Here is a 20,859-nt window from a genome sequence, read left to right as displayed (position 1 = left end):
CTTGTCATTGGCTTTGAAGACACAGAAATATCAAAAGGGATGGTGCCTCCTCCACAGGACTCACCCTTTACAAACCCAGGTGTTCGTGGCCTGAGAGAAACAGAGTTCTGAACCTTAGAACCTCAGACCCTGGGACCTGTGTACAGCACTCACCTCATGGCTCAGGCACTCACCTGTCACCTGACCCTGCTTGATCTCCTCTGCTGTTCGGTCAATGAGTACATATAAGGACCAGACTACACAGGTGATAGCAATGACATGAAATGTCACTGAGCACATGATCTTCCTGCGCTCACTGGAGGTCATCTGCAACCTCTCCCACTGGAAAACACAACATGGAGCGCATGAGGCACAGACTCGGAGGAAAGGATCACAATGGCAGTGAGTGTTGCTTATGGCTATGATTGACTTTCTTTCCCTCCCTCTCCCAGGCCAGATCAATGTCCCCAAACACCCCAAACTACTTTAAGATACTTGGCTTCAACAAGATAGCAGACAAAAGCAGCTTTCTGTACAATGAAGAGAAGCTAGGACTGAGATGAGCAGTGACCTCCCATCAGGTAGTCTCTTACTCCTGTAAGCAGACAATGAAGAACTTGACAAAGGAGCATGTCAGCTGAGACCCAGCTGCTGGGTGTTAGGTCTGTGCTGACATGGATGAGTGGAAAAAGAGTGATGATACCACAACACACTAGGAATGGGTCACATCTATGTTGTAAAGGTGAATGGCCGAAGGCTCTCACTCTTTGGTCCTCTGCTACTTTGGCAGCAACAGCTTGAATTCGATGCTTAAGAGTTCCTGGTACAAGCAGCCTCTGCCAGTGCCATCCCTCTAGGAGCTCATTAACTTACTCCAAACAGACTGGCCTTGTCATTTACTGGTTCCCAAATCAGAAGAAAAGACATAAAAGCAGAGAGAGAGAACAAAGTGTCAACATTTTGCATATCGTCTGCTAATGATGGCCACAGACTATCAAGCTAAGCTGAAAAGAGCTTCACTGATGATCTGTACTACCCGTGTTACAGGGTCAGCATGTGTGTCAGATTAGCAGAGTAGGTTCCAGGAGACTCTGACCAGGCAAATACATGTTCTTGAGCAATTTTGCACCTGTCTTCTCTAACACCCAACTGCCTTCTGTTAGGGTCTTTGAAGTAGCAAGATCCTGGGGTTTCCCACCTGAAGCAGAGAAAGCACCTTGGTGTCTTCTGTGCCTGGATTCCCACACTTTCTTGTGATATTCACAGCTCAACCCTTTACGTTCCTGATGTTCTTACATTCACCACCTCAGCATATACTTTTCTCCATAGGCAATCAGACCCCTTGAAAGCCCTTTCACTTTGCCTGCAAATCTTACACATCTATAACTACTCCCAAAGTCAAACTGTCTACAATGCCCTCCCCTCCCACAGGACTGGCTTATGAGGATCACTTCTTTGTGTGCTCCATTGCCAAACAACTTAGTCTTTAATCGGCCCCAAAATGTGTAAGTTCCCCAGCACCTTATATATTAATGCTTTTGGCACAGTAGGAGCCTTTTTTTCTCCTTCCAAATATGACCTTTTGTTCTGGACAGAGATAAGTACAAAATTGACACGTATGAATGGGAAGCCAGCATCAGGAAGGCAGCAGTGACCTAGGCACCTCTTCATCCAGCAAACTCTTAGCACAGACAAACTGTACTGACCATAGGCTGAGTGCTGGGGAGAGACACTCCTTGCTAAGTGTCCTAACAAGAGACATAAAACAGTTGACACATAATAAATTAAATGCTGAGCAAGATATCACAGAATAGTTGGTGGTCAAAGGAGAGAGCAAGGAGAGCAAAACAGTCTTAGTGTGAAGGAAAGAGCCATATTATGAAGACATCACTATCAGAAATAAAGATCTACAACATGAACTCTAGCCCCTGATCTTTAAAGCCATGGACACAGGTGGCCAGGGTATAGTCTGAAAGAATGACTTTACCAGAATGCCCCCTTTTACATACTTTCCTCAAAGGTTTCAGCTTGGTCTCCATGATGAACTCGTACTTGCAGAGTTCACAGCAGCGTGTGTCAGAACTCTTGATCCACTGCTGCAGGCAAGCCTGATGCACAAAATGGAGGCTTCCTGTGCAGTGACAGGGAGTGATCAGAGGGCTCTCGTCATCTCCTTCACAGTGGCAGATCCTATGGTGGAAGGAACACTAGTCAGAGAAACAAGAGCTTACAACAGGGAAGATGATTCTCTACCAGAAGGCCAATTCCTCCGCAAACAAAAGTTCAGAAATGAACACCGTAAAAGTGACTGTCAGCACAGAGACATACAAGCAGAAATGAGAACAATCACGACAAGCTGGATGTCAGCTTACCACATCAGCAACGTCAGGATGGCATTTGGCAACGGAAAGGGAAGAACGATACAAGAAATGACAAAATCTGCATTTTTAGGGAAGACTTTAAACTTTGAAAGATAAATTTAGACAATAATTAAGACACCTTCCGGAACATAAGGCATTAGTGGAAAAACATCTATGAAAACCAAAACCAGCACTCTCACCTCCCAAACATTGCAGGTGGCTTAAAAGGCTTGCTCTCTATCGAAATCACACCCTCACCATCACGTGCATAACAGCCACACCCTTCTGCACTCTCTTGGAGACTGAGCAGAGACTAAGTATTTTGTCTCCACTTAAAATTCACCAAGGTTCTGCAACTTCATTTCTTTTTGGGGACTATCACAGCACTGAGTGGGATTTATTAAAGAAGTCAGCATTCCCAAGGAATCATCTTAGATTCAACCACTAATCTCAATGAACTTAGATTCTGAGAACAGAGATGTTATCCAACAGCTGGGCAACAGGTAGGAACAGCTGTTCTGAAGAGGGCCTGGCCCAGCCTGGCTAGAGTGCTGGGTTACTCATTTCAGGAACAGGTTTTCTGAGAAATGTAACAGCTGACACTAAGAAGGGAGACTAGTGGAGGCACAGAAGTGAGGACAGATGAGCTCAAAGAACTTTTGAGCCTGAGAAGGATGCTCTACAAGGAAGGTAAAGGTGGGAGGTAGAGTCTGGACCTGGGCAAGGATACGACACACCTGAGGTAAAAGGGAGCAAAGGAGGGATGGAGGCAGGCTGTTGAAAACCAGCCACTCCCACACTCACAAGGACAAGCTGGAAAGCTGTCCATTTCCTTTCTTCCCACATATTTAAGCAAAGTTGCTTATTTTGCTAAGAGGAGTCGAGTGGCCTTTAATATGTGTAGTTTCTGTATTTTATGAAACTGGCTTCCAAGTGTTTTCACTCTTTGGAGAACACAACTGCTCTAGAGCTGGCAATAGATGTCTTACTAGTTCACTTTCCAGAAACTTCACATATTAAATTAAGGTAAGGTTATGAAGACGTTAGCAGAAACAGCCAGATGGTGGTTCCTGGCAAACCAACCTGCAGGCATCCCCTGAGGTGGACACAGGAGAGATGGGAATGCATTTTTCAGAGAGCGGAGAAGGACAATCCAGGTCACTGTCCTTCTCTACTGAACAGAGGGGCGCACGCAGGACCCTGCTCTTCAGTTTGGCAGACAATGTATCCTCAAAGACGTCGTCATCTCCCATTTCATCAGAACAGAAGTCCGTGCTCTCTGCCAGCCAGCTGGAGGACTTAGCAGTATGCAGATGGCTGGCATGGCTCTCCAGCTCATGAAATCTATGCAGGCTGCTGGCACTTGAGCCACGGGAGAGCGAGAATAGGTACCGGAGCAGTCGCTGGCTTCTCAACCTGGTCTCACCATCAGCTTTCTCCTCCAAAAGTGGGATGCGCACGCTCCCCTTGCCAGCTTCCCTCTTTGAGGCAGCTGAATGGTTGATGGAAGGGGACAAGACTCGAGAGTGTTTGGAATAGTCGAGGGGTGGGCAATGCTCCACTCTTTTTTCTTTATGATGGAGCCTGTTCTTTTTGAGAGATGGACCTTGAGGAAGCACCAATTTCCCTTCAGAACAAGTTCTTTCCATATAGTCAAAGCTTTCCAAAGTATCCTGGGTCTTCACACCCACATCACTTAGTGACTTTGAGAACCTGAGTGCTCTTCGGGCCTTAGTATTCTTAGAAGGCCTCAAGACTTGGTCCCAGTCTGAACCAAAAGGATTTCTCTTTGATGCCTGTAATGTGTCTTTACAGATAACTGTCACAGTGAGCCCTTGGGTCAGAGAATTCTGGCATGGAGGAGCTTTCAAGACAACAGCAGACTGCACGGGACTGTAGTGACAACATTCAGAAAACACTGTACTGGAACTGCATGCAGAACAGTGGAATAAAGCACAGAAAGGAAAAACAAGTTTAAAGAGAGCAGACATCAAAGTAGAGAAATGAGACTGTATTGTAACTTGGCAAGCAAACAGCACACAAACCCAGGCTGTTTAGACCAAAGGTGAAATGATCAAGCAAATGGAAAACTGAGAAATCTGGGCCGACACAGGCCACAGGAGCACACGGAGCAGAGCGTTACCTGCAGATGTCCTGGTTGGATGGTGTGACAGAAGTGCGAGAGAAGGAAGACACTGGAGCCGTCGTGGATGGAGGACTGCTCCCAGCCTGTAATGACACACCTTCAGTCAGTGTTTATGAAGAAGCCAAGAGACCCAGACACACTGTCTCCTTGTAAGTGGCAAAAGGTAGAGAAATCAAACAATGTCTGCTATGTCCCATGCTTTGAAGGGAATGTGTATTATGCTCTTTGTTGTGTTTTGTTGAGACAGGGTCTCATTTTGTAGCTTTGGCTGGCCTGGAACTCACTATGTAAACCAGGCTGTCCTCAACTCACAGAGATCAGCCTGCCTCTGCCTTCTGATGGCTGTGATGAAAGGTATGTACCACTGTGCCTGGCTGGAACAATCATTAGATCCCTACAAGCTCAGGCTAGGGAACTATAACCGTAGTTTTTTGTTTGTTTGTTTGTTTGTTTGTTTGTTTCTCACTTGTGGAGAAAAACATAGCTAAAATATACTTTGAGACCACAGACTATCGCTTCTAAGCTCTGAAGATTCAGCAGCCCTTCGCCACTAAGCATATAAACTTAATTAGTTCATACACAAGTCAGGAAACAATCTTATAAGGCACTCTACCAATGGGAAAGAAAACATGCAAAGTGTCGTAGCTTCACCTGGTTCCTAAGACAACCCTTGGCAAGGCTGACACATGGTTTTCTACCTGACCACCTCACACACAGAACCCAAGTGCTGACCCTCAAAACCTTACTGCCCTGTCACAACTCTGTGCCAAGGATCCTGGGACTAAAGAGGAAGTGGAATATATGGTGCTTCCCAAGAAATCCACTCTTGGAATTGTGAATTAAGGAGCATACTCAAGAAATTTAAACTTGAAAGATGTAACAAGAGCTCAAAGGATACAACAAGGCCTGTGAGCTGTGGTGAACAAGCCAGAAGGAGGGAAAAGATCTGGACAGAATTTATTACAGAGAGAAATGAATGACGAGAAACAGAGACTGGAAGAAGAGCTGAGACAAGGATGTAAAACCACTGCGACTCCCTAGGCTTTAGCAAGACTCATTCTCTAGCATTCAGGGCCCTGGTACCCTTCACATACTTTTATTTTACTGGCAAGGACACATGCTATATGTGAAATCTGTGGGGTTTTACTGTTGTACAAATCCCAGAGTTCACTTCTGAAGAGCTAGATGGCACAGGTCGGTTACTCCAAGGGGCCTACTGAGCTGATCCTGAGCTGGAGTTAAATGAGATGGGTGAGGCTGCTGCTGGTGTAAAGCAGTGCACTGTTTCACAGCACTTCTTTTATTTAGAGTATTTATTTTACTGTCTTCCCATACAGCCCCTCAACTTATGGTCCTCTTGCTTCACTCTCCCAAACTGCTAGGATTACAGTGTGTGCCACCATGCCTGGTTTACAGCAAGAGAATGTAGTCTAACCTAATCGTAACTATCGTATGCAGAGCAGTGGCACAACTGTTTATCGTTGTGCCTGGTTTAGGAACTGTACTCCTGTGGAGCCAGCAGCACTGAGGGTCTGCCCCAGCGTCCATACAAACGCCTGAGTAATGCACTGCACAATGTATTCAGACAGCTCCAGTGTTCCTGGAGGATTTTTTAGCTGCTATGATCTTATGGGGCTACTGGCACAGCCATTCAGTCCACTGCCACCCAGAACATCACTGTGTGGCACTCACCTATGACCATATCCACGTCTCCTTAGAACAGGGAGCCTGAGAGACAACCTGCTCTGTGAAACCCAAGAAGCTGCAACAAACAGAACCATTCCGTAAGTTCCTATCATACTTCACCTTACCTAGAACCTGTCCCATGATTCCAGGGAGCTCCACACTGGCCCCTAAGTCTCAGATTAAGAACTAGTCTCACTTTTCAAGTGTACCCTAGGAGGATACTCTTGCCTTGGCACTCTACCGACGGGAGGTCAGGTATCAAAATAGCACTGTCACCTCCCAGAAGCTGCTCTCTGTCCCCCACTGCGAATGTCCAAGCATACCAACCTAGAAAGAAATCTTGCAACACAAAATTAAACATCCTCTAATCCAACTCAATCTCAAGAAATGTGATCCTGAAGACAGATGTTAACATGACATCTGTATACAGTGAAGTCACAGGATTGTTCAGTTGGCATCCCTGAGTCCTCAGGTGAGCTCTACTGTCTAACAGAAGGAATATGCGGATACCAGGGATTGTTCTAGATAGTTTGTCAGTTTGACACAATGTACAGTCATCTGGGAAGAGGGAATCTCAACTGAGGAAGTGCATTTATCAGACTGGCCTGTAGGCAAGTTTGTGGTAGAACTTTCTTGACTGATGAATGATATATAAGGGTCCAGGCAGGGTATGGTGGTACATTCCTTTAGTCTCAGTGCTCGGAGGCAGAGGCACGCAGATCTCTGTGAGTTCAAGGCCAGATAGATCCAAAAAAACAAAAACAAAAAAGAGGGGGTTGGGTGGGGGTCTAGACCACTGTGGGCAGTGCCACCCCTGGGCAAGATAACCCTGGGCTGTATAAAAAAGCAGGCTGAGCAAGCCAGTAAGCAGTGTTCCTCCATGGGTCTGCTTGAGTTCCTACCCTGATTTCCCTTAATGCAACTATGTAAACTGTAAAATGAGGCAACCTGTTTCTGCCCCCAAGTTGATGGTTGTAATCTGTCTCAGAGCAATTAGGAAACAAACTAAGACAGAAACTGGTACCAGGAACAGAGGGTATTGATGTGACAGATCTGACTACGTTGTTTGGGGGAGGATTGTAAAAATGTTTAGAACTTTGGGATAGAAGAGCCATTAAGTAAGTTAATGAGCTGTTGTGGGAACTTAGAAGATAAGAATGCTAAGACCAGTTCAGAAGTTGGATGCCTGATTTATGTATTTTATAGGGAAGCGCTATTCATGGAACAGTTTGAGTTAAAAAATCTGTGTTTTCTAGTCAGTCATGACTAAAGAATTAGCTGTAATCCACAAGAGACAGGACTATTGAAGTGAAACTTTTGCTTTTTAATGACAATTAATGTTGAAGCTGAAAAGTCAGCAAGGATTAAAAGAAACCAGCATCATCAAGGTGAAAGCTTTTGGGAAGAATTCCCTCATGATGAGCACACAGAGTTGTGGTCTAGAGATGGCTAAGGCTGCATCTCAAACTAGTACCTGATCTTAAAAATGTGTGAGTCTTCTAGACGGCACAGGTTTTGATAGCATGAAAGCCACAAGGTTGAAGGGGTCAAACGTGGACAGCAGTGGAGGCGTGGCATTGTGAAAATCCAGGAGAGGCCACTAATAAAGTATATCCTCAGTTGCAGTGGAGTTCCCAGGATTGAAGAAGTCATGGAGAAAATCTGAAGGTTGGTACCATGTGGCATGGTCAAAGTCCCAAAGAGAGGCCATGAGGCCTTCAGTGAAGGAGCAGCAGCCTGTGGAGACTCACAGCATATTGGAGATGCCAGGACTGTGGGATGACTAAAGGGATAGCAGCAGGTATGGAGTAAAGCTAGCCTGAGCCAATGAGACAAGCTGCACGTGCTGATGATGGCAGAGCCAGAGAAGTTGAGCGGCACAAAGCCCTTTGGAGCCCAAAAGACTGGGCTACTTAAACATCTGTACTTGGGTTTTGTTTCAATGGGTATTTTAAACAGAGCTTGGATATTTTTTTAAAGAGACTGAACTTCTAATGTGTTTGAAACTTAAAGACCAGGGAACTTTTAAAAAATTTACGCTACTTTATATTGTAATAGTAATACAGTATCTTGGGGCTGAAAAAGAAAGGAAAGGTTATGGTTTACTACTGATGTGATTGTATGTCAAGTTAACAAGGGATCAACTGTGATGGTTAGTTTGTCGTTTTGACAAAAGCTAGAGTCATCTGATAAGAAGGAACGACAACTGAGAAAACGCCTTCATCAACTGGCCTGTAAGCAAGTCTGTGGGGGCATTTTCTTGATTAATAACTGATATAAGAGGGTCATACTCAATTGGTGGGTGGCACTGAGGTATGAAAGAAAGCCTCCACCACATACACAAAATGATGGAAGACAGAGGGAATTACCTCATTATTTCCTCCTGTTCTCTCAGAAAGACAGAATGCTTATGGAACCAAATTTACTTCTCTGTATTGTAAAATGAAGGGAACCTATGTGGAGAAGGATGAGGTTTAATCTGGATAAATAAATTGTAATAAATGATAATTAAAAAAAAACCCAGCAAGGTGTGAGCATGTGTTTGGAAACTGAAGCTCAATCTACATACATGTTAGTTACCAACATGCTTTTGAAGAGACTGATTAGTTGTTGGCATCAAGCTCAGTAAAGTCAATCATTCTCCTAAAATGGACCCAGAGGACTGGCCTGGCCATAACAAAAAGAAGCCTACAGCTCCTACCACTTGACTTGCCGAAGTCAAGAGAGTTTTGGTGGTTTGAATGAGGTGTCCTCCATAGCCTTGGCATTCAATTACCCAGTCCCCAGTTGTTGGAGCTTTCTGGGTAAACTCAGGAGGTGTGATTTTGTTGGAGAAAGTGTGTCGCTGGAAGTGGGCTTTGTGAGCTAAAAACTTAACTACAATTTTAGTTTGCTCTACTTCTAGCCTGTAGTTAAAAATGTGAGCTCTCAGCTTCCTACTCCAGCGGTCAGGCCTATACTTTGCCACCAGGGACCCTTAACTCTCTGGAGGCATAAACCCAAATAAATTCTTTTTTCAATAAACTTCCTTGGTCATAGTATTTCATTATAGCAAAAGAAAAGAAACTAATAGAAGCTGGTACCAGAGAGTTGGGCTATTACTGTGACAGGCCTGACTTGGATGCTTGGTCCCTAGTTGGTGGAATGGTTAGAAGGATTAGGAGTGGTCTTATAGAAAAGTTCTTTCACTAGGGATAGGCTTTGAGGTTCCAAAAGGCCATGACATTCCCAGATAGCCCTCTCCTCCGATGCTTGTGGATAAAGTTCTCAGCCACTATTCCAGTGCCATGCCTTCCTGCCTGCCCCCAATAATGGAATGGACTCATCCTTTGAAACACCAGTCCCAGTAAATTCTTCTATAAGCTGCCTCTATCGTGGTGTCTCTTCACAGCAGTAGAAAAGTATCTAATACCTACCTTTTAAATACATGAACTAAACAGGATATCTAAAATACCATGCCCCAGTGTGTCCTGCCCCACTGCCTATGGAAGTTTAGTTTAGTAAAATGAAAGACAAACTATCTGAAATAGTAAGGAGTAAGCCTTTGGAAACAATGTTTTTCATTTGTGTCTGTGTATGAACTAAGTTTTAATGTAAAACATCTGTCTCACTACAGATCATGGTCAAAGTAAACCAAAAGTAACTACGGGAATGTCATTTCTACAAAGAAAACAAAAAAATCAAAATGAATAAAAAAATCATGATGTTAGTACAGAGACTTTAGAAGTAAGTGCTGGCAGCTCCCAGGGAGGAAAGTCCTCCCTCCACACACACCCGCTATGTGAGATTCCTCTGGCTGGGCAGCAAACCAATAAAACTGGGTGGCTTAAAACTACAGAAATTGGGGGTTGGAGAGATGGCTCAGTGGTTAAGAGTACTGACTGCTCCTTCACAGAACTCAGGTTCAATTCCCAGCACCCACTTGGTAGCTCACAACTGTCTGTAACTCCAAGATCTGACACCCACAGACATACATGCAGGTGAAGACCAATGCACATAAAAATAAAAATAAATAAATACTAAAAAAAACCTACACAAATCAGTGTGGATGTGGTAGTACAAGCCTATAATTCCCAGCACTCAGGAGGCAGAGGCAGGAGGATGAGTTCCAGGCCAGCCAGGGTTTTATCACAAGACCTTGTCTCAAAAAATATAAACAAAGAAAATCAAAACCAATCAACCAAACTGTGAAACAATGATGACAAAAAACTCCTATATAAATCTACTGTCATAGTCCAGAGGAGCCTTGGGCTCAGGAGCCCCAGGAAAAGTGTAGTTCTAAACTCATTATAGTTGCTTGTAGAATGTAGTTCCTGGCAACATTCAAACAGAACCCAAACTCTTTCCTAGCTGCCATTCAAGGCCACATGGGTGTCCCATGCCATGACCCTTCCCTATCCTTAGGTCCATTTATGCTATGAATCCTAAATTTCCGTTCTGCCACCAGCCATGGAAAACTGTCCTTCTAAGTATTCATAGCGCTTCATTAGGGCCATGTGTTTAGTCCAAGATAGTGTCTTTATCAAAAGGCAGATGTGCTATATGTCAATGGGAGTGTAACTCAGGGCTTCCACAGGCAGTGGAAGCAGTGGGGCAGGACACACTGGGGCATGGTATTTTAGATATCCTGTTTATCAGAGTACCTTTTAATTTGTGTTTCCTTCCCAGGAAGTTGCTAAAGGTTACTGTCCTCCCACTCCAAGCTAAAAGGTAGTGATTAGCCGCTCACCACTCTCTCAGCAGTCCTGACTTCATATGGTACACATAGCCTTGCTTGGTGTTTCAGTCACTGAGATACGAAGACCGAGATTATGTTTCAGAAAACTTCAGTTTAGTGAAATTACCCTGAAAGCCAATGTTTCACTGTAAGAAGCTCCCTTCTATAAATGACTATCCAGTTGTATCCAACCTAAACATTGACCTACAATTTAAGAAGAGGCCACTTTGGCTGCTCTGATATATATATCATGGCTCTTGCTGGAAGGCTGTGCCAAGAACTGCCTCCAGAAAAACAATTAACTAGTTTAGCCATTAAAAACTGAATAGATAAAATATAGAATTCATGGGAGAGGATTACAATAAAGAACTACTGAATACAAATAGTATTTGCATTACAGATGCCTCAATGTTGTCTAACAAGCAGCACTAACACTGAGTTTTCTTCTTTCTAGCCTGTTGGCACACAGTCATGTGGACAGCAGTATGTTTCCAGTACAATGAGAGGCACAGGGCACAGCAAGGAGAAGGGAAGCAGCCACAGAAATGCTTTAAGACTTGCCTTCCTAAAGTCTCCACAGCTGCAGTCTCAACAAAATAATGCATGTTTATAATAAAGAACACTGAAGGCGACACTTTCTGGCAAAGACGTCTTCATAGTTCTAGAAACAAAAGTTGTGACCATGTAAAGGTTCAAAATCACTAGTAATGGGTTTGGTCAAAGGTCTGTGTCTGTGTCTATACATATTACTCAAAAGGAGCTTTCACTATTGTAACTTTCTTTCAATAGTTTAGAGTCCTCTCCATAGATAAGTAACATATAGAAATCTTTCTCAACCAAAGGCAATGTCCAGGACACAGCCAAGTACTGGACAAAATCTGAGCTCAGGCAATTGCCATTAAGGTTCTACTATACCTACATCTCTCTGTGTTAATAAGCAAGGGCAAATGTTACAGTGGTGCAAGAATCTGAAGGTGGGGGATCATGGCAGAACAGGATAGGCAGGCACTTTTTCTGAGTCCGTGCTCAGTATGTTGCTGCCCCAACCCAATCCATTTTCCAAGACTCTCTGCCCCCTCTAACTGATAGCCCTTGACAGGAAGAGGTTCTCTCCTAGTCTCCCAAATCTCCATTTCAATAAGAGGTGTCTTATAAAAGGAAGCATTAGGACAAGTGGGGAGTGACAATGAGTTCCTCAGTTATAATAAACTGAGGAGCATACTGTGTAATAGTTACGTTTTAATTTCAGGTAGAAACTAATCAATGTGATTTCTAACTAAACGCCATTATAAATCGATGTAAAATTCAATGTCTTAAATTATTTGAAGCAACACAGGAAACATAAGGGTAAAGAGAGGTATAGACAGTGTATCTGATGAAAACGTCTCCAAGCTCTGCTGGCCTATCAGATAAAGGAATTCTTGGCAAGGTGAGAAGGGCCAGGACTATATGAATTCTAAATCTCAATGTCCAATAATACAGAAGCCATGTCTCTAGTTGGGCTCCTCCCTCCTGAACAAAACATGTCTTTTCTAAGGGACCAGCCTGCTTTGTTTGTGTGTTTAAAACAAGTTCTTACTCTGTATCCCAGGATGGCCTGGAACTCATTATACAGCTCAAGTTGGCCTTGAACTCTAAGCAATCCTTCGGCCTCAGTTATACACAAGCCACCATGCCCAGTTCTCTGCTATTTCTTAAACAAAACAACCAAAACCTTCCAAACTTAAAAAAATAAGACTTTCCTATACATGGCTATAAAAATGCTAAAGGATGGATCAAATCATACCTTAGATAAGACGGGGCATTAGACTCTTTGTTTAAAATATAAGCTTTGCTAATAATATTTTTCAAATCAGTGTATATTTGTTGCAAATGGTACAAAGTTCCACAAGGACATTTAAACATAGGCATATAATGAATTTTGAGCATGTGTCCCCCATGTTCCCCTGCCCTTCACATCTTACCTCTGTTCACCTCTTGTCTCCTCTGTTCTTCTAAAGACCACATCTGTACTTCATGTCATATATAAACCTTATTTTGGTAGCTATATAAAGTCTGAGATCCACAATGATAGGAAAGGTGACATTTGTCTTCTTGACACAGACTTAATGTGCTTGTCTACATCTTCATAGGCATGTGCTATTATTTTTTCTTTTTAAAAAAAATATTTGTTTTTAATTACGCATGTGTCTGTTTATTTGTACATGAGTATAGTGCCTGTAGAGGCCAGAAGAGGGCACTGGATCCCCTGGAGATGGGAGGTACAGGTGGTCCTGGGCTGTTCTAAGAGCACTGGGAACAGAACTCCAGTCCACAAAAAGAGCAGTGGACTGCTTTTATCTGCTGCTTGTATTTTTTTTTCTTTTTCTTTCTTCTTCTTCTTCCTTTGAGACAGGTTTCTCCGTGTAGTGTTGGCTGTCCTGGACTCACTTTGTAGACCAGGCTAGCCTTGAACTCACAGAGATCTACCTGCCTCTGCCTCCCCAAGTGCCAGAATTACAGATGTGGCTACCGCGCCCAGGTGCCTCTTGTATTCTGTTACACTGACCTACGTGCTTTGTCTGGTGTCATGCTGCTTGTTACTACACAGTCTAACTTGAAATTGAGACACAGTGGTGCCTGTCTCCAGCATTGCCCTTTTGGCTCTGTATTGCTTTAGCTATCCAGCATCTTTTGTGCTTCCATATGCATTTTAGGATTTTGTTTCTATTTCCATGAAAAAATTCTATTGCCACTTTCAAAGAAATTGTACTGAGTGTATCGATTGCTCATAGTACTATGTATTTTTTCATAATATTAAGAACAAGTTTATTGTTGTGTTAACTGTAATCTTCGTGTTTTGATCAATACAGGTGTGTCTGAGCCTAGTTATGACTTTAAAATCATGGTCTGAAACCACAATTCCTACTGTACCTAATGATTCTGATGGGCTTACCTTTACATGTGACCTAGCACATTTCTTTCACGCTTCAGTATTTTAATTGTTCTGTACATTCAGTGTTTTAACTATATAACATGGAGTGCAAGGTTCCTTCTGGTTTTGTCTGTCTGGAGTTCTGAATACCCCGAATCATCCAAATCTTTTCTCCTGGATTTGAAGATTTTCTGCTATGATTTTTTTTTTTCCTGAATGTTACTTATACTTTTAGCCTTAAGATCTCTCCTTCTATGCCCATGACTCATAATTTCAATCTTTTGATAGTGTTCAATACATAAGTTACATTTTATACTTTATTTTTTAATCCATCCACCTTAACATACATTCCTGATACTCCATTTTTCACTCAATCCATTCCAAATTGGTGAGCTTTTCTGCTGAGTTTTTTCACTTCTAAAATTTTCTAAAATTTCAATGTTTTTTCAGTATTTCTACAGTTTTGTTCAATTCTTTCATATCCTATACTGGTTTTATTTCATTCAGCTCTCTGTATTCTCTCAGTTCATTTGGGAGTTTGTGTCCTCCTTGATTTTACTCCTTCTCCTTACAGTTCTTCTAAATTCTTTGTCTGGAATTTCATCTAATTCACTCACACTAGATCATCACTGTGGAATTTCTATGTACCAGACATGTTGGTTTTCCTGCTTCTTAGATCTCTGCACTGGGGCTTGTGCATCAGGGATTATTTCCTTGGCTGGGCTTTTTATCAGCTATAATTTTTTTGAATTGAAGTATTTGCCATGCGCAGGTGGGACTAGTTTATTTTTAGTAGTTCTCTAGCTAAATTCTCAGTTTACAATCTCTGGGAACTACATGTAATCATTTACATTACCTCAGAATGTAGAATCAAAACTACTAGGTGGATCCACTATGAGAATTATATTACTGAGGCTTAAAAAAAAAAAAAAAACAACTAACTTCTAACTTCTGTAACTTCAGTAACTCTTGGGGGAAAGAATAAGGAGCTCAGGTGGTGAAGGGTATGCCTCCTAAGCATGAGAAAATGAGCCTGGATTCTAGGTAGTTTTGCTGAATTTCTAAGCATCACACTCAGTGACAGTATGACAAACAGCAACAGAAAAGGACAGTTGACACTGACCTCTGGCTTACAGGCTGCACATGCAACTAACATGCACACAGGAACATATGCACACACATTTTCATTCTCTCTCTCTCAAAAAATGATTTAAAAAATGGCGGTATTAATACATGCCAAGAATACAAAAGTCCCAGGACACAAAATAATGTATTTTGGTGACACTTCACCTTAGAAATGTTGCTTGGATGACTCATGGAATGTCCCAATGTCTTCTCATTCTGCAAAAAGCCAAACAGGTAGTAATTACTAAACTCTGATTAAATATGCAAAGAACAAGTGATCAGTTGTAGTAGCAACAAGTAATCCCTGTCAGTAAGCACTACTGCACTAGATATATAATCCTAGGTGTCAGACATTGAAACTTGGGTGGAAGCAAATGAAACAATCGTCCCTGACCTGAAGGAAGGACTTATCAGTGAAAGTGCAGGATTTTGGAACAATAAAAATAAAGCCACAACAAGAGTCTTAAGACATTTTCAAATTCATAGTTAAGAGATGAGAAATACCATGCTTCCTTACATCAGACAGGGTCCATCTTATGAAAAGCCACTAAAAGATGGGGAAGAAGGGAAGACAGGTGACCCTACCTGTGACTGTCAAAGTTTTCCCCAATTCCCATGCTCTCTATTAAGTCTGTCTGTCTTCCTCCTAGAGCATAGATTTCTGGGATCACATTGGCCTCCTCCCTCTCATAGACTTTACAATCCATCACAAACTAATGTATCAAATTCTCAACTGTTTCCCTCTCCATTTTATATCTCATTTCCACTTTTACTGTTAATGCTTTAAGATCTTTTTATTTCTTATGTGGGTTAAAAAAAAACTTTCTATATTGTCCCTCTGCTCATAAGCTGACCTTCTTGATCTATAACAAACTGTGCTTTCCCTTCACCATCTTTATATAATGAGGTTAAAATTCTTATATCTGAAATGGGACTATACAATATTTAGAGACAGGGGCCTTTAATGTGATGATTAAATTGTAAAGAGGTCATTAAAGAGGACCACATTAAAACTGGAAGCATCCTGGCTGGAATAAAGATTCTCTAAAGAGACACTGCGCCTCTCCCTTTGGCTGTTCACAACAGATTCCAAGACATTGGAATTTCCCAGGAATTGTCATGCAGAGAAGGAAAGACTGGGAACATGATGTCAGCAATATGGAGAGCTTGTCTCCCAAAAAGAAATTTAACATAGTCCTGACAACTTGTCAGACATCCTTGACAAGGATGAATTCTGGGTTCAAGATGAATATAGTGGTGATTTGCCAGCAGATTTTAAGTAGTTCATTAAATAAAGCATGCTTTCAATTATCTGCACAGAAAATCAGTTATATTCAGCATCACATTACCTGCTAAGAATGCCCCCGCACCTCACTTCCTGCCCCATGAAGGCTCATATATTTGAATGATTGGAACTATTTGTGAAGGTTTAGGAGGTTTGGCCTTGCTGGAGGAGGTATGCCACTTGTGTTGGAACTTTGAGATTTCAAAAATATCCACACCATTCTCTGCCCTGTGCCCGTGGATCAAGAAGTGAGTTCTTAGCTACTAGTTCAAACACCATGCTTTCCTGCCTTCCAGCCTTCCTGCCTACTGCCATGCCTTAGTCATGATGTTTTGTCACAACAACTGAAAAGTAACTAAGACACCTTCCACCAAACAAAAAATAGCCAATTTGGTGTCATCTAGAAATCTACAGATAAGTTTTGAGTAACTGAAAGAATAAATAAATCATATATTAACATCTTTTCAGTGCTCCAGTGGCAACAAATACCAGGATGGGAGACTCCCAGCTGTCAAGATATATAACACAAACAACCTAGACCGAGAACCAAGAGTTCTTCTTTACATGATAAACTTAAAAAAAAAATCTCTTCTTCAGTTGAAGGACATCTAGGTTGTTTCCAGTTTCTGGCTATTACAAATAAACGGGCTGTGACCATAGTTAGTTGAGCAAGTGTCTTTTTGGTCAGATGGAGCATCTTTTTAGGGCTATGTCCAAGTGTTGTATAGCTGGGTCTTGAGGTAGGTCAATTTCTAATGTCGATTTCCAAAGTGGCTGTACAAGTTTGCAGTGGAGGAGTGCTCCCCTCAATCCACATCTTTGCCAGCATGAGCTGTCATTTGTGGTTTTGATTTTGGCCATTCAGACAAATGCAAGATAGAATCTCAGAGTCATTTTGATTTGCTGATGGCTAACGATGTTGAACATTTCTTGAAGTGCTTCTCATCCATTAAAGATTTTTCTGTTGAGAACTCTCTGTTTAGATCTCTATGTTTAATTGGATTATTTGGATTGTTGATGTCTAGTTTCTTGAGTGCTGAAGTAACACAGAAATTGTGGGAGTAGCTAAGCAATGACTGGTCCAGCTTGAGCTCTATGACATGAGAGGAAGCCCACCCCTGACACTGCCTGGAGGACCAGAAACCAGAGGCCAAATGGCCTAGAGACCTAGGATAGAATCAAACATACTAATAAAAAAAATTATTAGTCTAATTTGATAGTCCCATCGTGCTCAACACTGCCTGGATGACCAGGAACCGGAGGCTGGACAGCCCAGACACCTAGCATAGAACCAAACACAAATAGCAAAAAACAAAACAAACCAACCAACAAACCAACAAACAAAAACCACAAAATCAATGAAATAATAGCTAATGATATTCTGTTCTACTCATAGATTAGCCTGACCAATCATTGTCATCAGAGAGGCCTCATCCAGCAACTGATGCAAACAGATGCATAAACCCACAGCCAAACATTGGCTTGGGAAATCCTGCAGAAGAGGGGGAAGGAAGGATTGTAGGAGCCAAAGGGAGTCAAGGATACCACAAGAAAACCCACAAAATCACCAAACCTAGACTCCTAGGAACCAACAATGAGGATGCCTGCCTGGAGCTAATATGGGCTTCTGCATATGTTACAGCTGTGTTGCTTGGTGCTTTTGTGGGACTCTGAACAGAGAGTGGACCTGTTTCTGACACTATTGCCTGCTTTTGAGAACCTTGTCCTCCTACTGGGTTGCCCTTTTTTATATTTGCATTAATTTTTTTTTTAATTTATTCATTTTACAACCTGGTCTTGTCCAGCTTTAATATGAGGGTATGTGCCTAATAATACTATAACTTGATATGCTGTGTCTGGTTGATATAACTGGGAAGCCTGCCCTTTCCTGAAGGGTACTGAAGGAGGAATGGATGGGGAGGAGAGAGGTTCAGAAGGAGAGACCATGAGGAAGGAAGGAAGGGAAACTGTGGTAGAAATGTAATGTATGAGAGAATAAATTAAGAAAATTTAAAAAATAAGGTACAGGTGTGGAAAGAAAAAAATTGATGATGTACTGTTTTCTTGTTAAAACAATGAAGAGTTTCCACTTGTGAATTTTTTTTTTTAAAGTATATAGAAAGGCCCTCAACCCTGCAAAAGGCCAATAATCCAAGAAGTGTGGGGTGTGACCTTGGTACAGACTCAGTCATTTTACAGGAAGGGACAGACTAGTAATCTCACTATGACAATGGGTAACAGATTAACAATTTACAACTACCTTGCACAACAGACTCACTAATCAGTCAGCCATGGATGGGTCACACTTTGCTTGACCAGGACTGCTTAACTAAGTACCACTTAATATCCTCTCATTTACATAGAAACCTCACTGTCAGTACCCCAAGGACAGATTGGAGAGTTATTGGATGGACCCCTGTATTTTATTAGCTAAAGTTCCCCAAAATAAGTCACACCTACATTAGACATTCTACAAGGCTTGATATCTGATTGTCAATGGTTGTGAGGAGGTTGGAATATTGCAGGTCCAGAGCCAAACTACCTTGGAGTATCAAATGCTCTTTAAATAACCATTCATTGCCCACTGCTGTGTGTGACCTAAAATCCCCCTGACTATTAGATCACAGTCTCTCCAAATGCTCCCTCACAGATCAAGCTTTATGCTCCTGGCAACCCCTCTCCCATCCAGCAGGTACCTGGACAATATGGGTCACATACTGACCTAAGCCCGTCTTCCTCCCTCAGAGACACTGAAGAGTGGACACCCTGGTTTGTCTGGTGAGACTGTAGCTTTTCTTGCTGCAGAAGTTGACCAGTGAGTGCTGCCTGTATCTGCAGTGTGACACAGCTTCCCACAGAAAGACTACTTAGGTTCATCCCTTTGCTGACTTAATAGCTTCCTCTCCTTTCTGAAGTCTATCTAACGGTGACTAACAGGCATATAATTTTGGAATGTATAAACGGATTCATAGCTTTTGCTTACCCACAGCTAAATATGTCATCAGATAGGTTCTGAGGCCTACAGCAGAAGTTTCTCCACTTTGATGTCACTTGCCTGCCTTATGCTCCCACCAATGTATTTGAAGGGCCATAATTATTTTTGTTGCTCTGTTAATATAAAATTTTCATGAAACTGTTACTATATTGGAACATGGTATTCGGGATAACATACATCTGTGTTTCTGGATCACAGTCACTCAAATTTGGCTCCAGAATAAATGACCTCACCCTTTCTGAGAGGAGAACTGGGTTTGCTGCATCATCAGCTATGCTGCCTTTACTATGGAACCTCAAGGACAAGCCGCTTTCACAGGAGAAGTCACCCAGAGCAGAGGTGGGTACCAGCACTGTCCTTTGTGTTAAGGCTTAAGCCCGAGGACAAATGGCTGCGGTATCTATTAAACTTTAACATATTAAAGTGGACCTCAATGCCTGGTCCTCCCAGCATCCCTTAGTCCCTACCTGTTACAGGGTATGGCTAGCACACTCTGCCCCCTACCCTAAACTTCTCCAGCTGAGGGTTTGGCTGCTCTTCCCCCAGGGTACCCGTCCCTATATAACCCAGCCATTTTGTTTCCCTGCTCTTTTTTGGTCTATCCTTTATTTTCTTAGGCAGTCTCTTGGCCCAGGCCACCGCACTTGGCCAGCAGCTCCTCTCCCTTCTCCCCTCTTGCCTTCCTTCATATGGTCAGCCTACTCATATCCACTCTGGATCTCCTAGATGTACCTGCCTCTGGCTATGCTCTCCCTTTTACCTACAATAAACTTTCTCATCTATTAGGAGCAGTCATGTCCTTCCTTTTTGATTTCTTTCTTTTTTTTTTTTTTCATTCTTTTTGTATTTGGCACTGTCTTTAAGAGTGGTGGTTGGGGAGTTCCTTCTGATGGCTCGGACCTTCTTCGGTTTGGTTGTTGGTCCAGCAGTTTATTTTGAGATGCCTGTTTAGGATTCTAGTTGCTGGCTACCTTTTATGGTTTGCTTCTGGAGCACTTGGTTTAAGGTATCCATTTTTTGGTTTATTATGTTTACTCTGAAAGCACTTTGATTTCCAAACATTGTTTGATTTTTGTTTTGAGTCAGGGTCTCTCTATGTAGCCCTGGCTATCTTGGAACCTTCTCTGTAGAAGAGGCTACCGCAAACTCAAAGAGATCCACATGCCTCTACCTCCTGAGTGCTGGGACTAAAGGTAAAGGCATGTATCACTACACTAGCACTGGTTTCATTCCGTTTGTCAATGTGCTGGCATTCACTTCATTAATGTGTCAGCATTCAGTCTGTTAATATGCTACCATTCAGTTGTCTGCTCCGTCACTCCTCCAAAACCTAATTCAAGGATAAAAGAAATGTTTAGAAAAGCAGCTCAACTAGTTTTGTTTGATAACTGTGTTAATTCAGAAAGAAACAAAAAATGCATGTTCTTCTTCATTTGTAAGTTACCAATTATATATTTTCTTTCCTTAAATGTTTTTAAATGTTTCCAATTAAAGTCCATTCATAATCTCTATTTCTGTTGCCTAAGAATTTCCACTTAGCACTCAAGAACCCATGTGAAAATGAATGTTCCCCATTTCTTTAATTAAAGCCCCTGCATGGTTGTATACATGTACTCTCAGAGACCAGAAAAGTGAACTGTGTCCCTTGCAGC

General features: G+C 42.2%; 1 protein-coding gene across 2 annotated transcripts in view; it reads right to left on the bottom strand.

Moving 5' to 3' along the window:
* Marchf8 (membrane associated ring-CH-type finger 8) overlaps nt 1-20,859 on the bottom strand; it is an 84,951-nt gene that overhangs the window by 3,737 nt on the left and 60,355 nt on the right. The window contains exons 3-7 of one of the 2 annotated variants that reach the window (XM_055604123.1): nt 15,093-15,143; nt 4,483-4,568; nt 3,423-4,268; nt 1,989-2,169; nt 174-321 (exon numbers count right to left, since the gene is read on the bottom strand). In XM_055604123.1, coding sequence (XP_055460098.1) covers nt 174-321; nt 1,989-2,169; nt 3,423-4,268; nt 4,483-4,568; nt 15,093-15,143 — 1,312 coding nt within the window. The remainder of the gene's footprint in view (nt 1-173; nt 322-1,988; nt 2,170-3,422; nt 4,269-4,482; nt 4,569-15,092; nt 15,144-20,859) is intronic. The other variant, XM_055604122.1, reaches the window with a different exon arrangement.

This window comes from Psammomys obesus, unplaced genomic scaffold (genome assembly GCF_907164565.1).
Source record: "Psammomys obesus unplaced genomic scaffold, mPsaObe1.curated_primary_1811, whole genome shotgun sequence".
Lineage (NCBI taxonomy): Eukaryota > Metazoa > Chordata > Mammalia > Rodentia > Muridae > Psammomys > Psammomys obesus.
The sequence above is the reverse complement of the archived record's forward strand: the minus strand, read 5'-3'. Positions and strand labels throughout refer to the sequence as shown.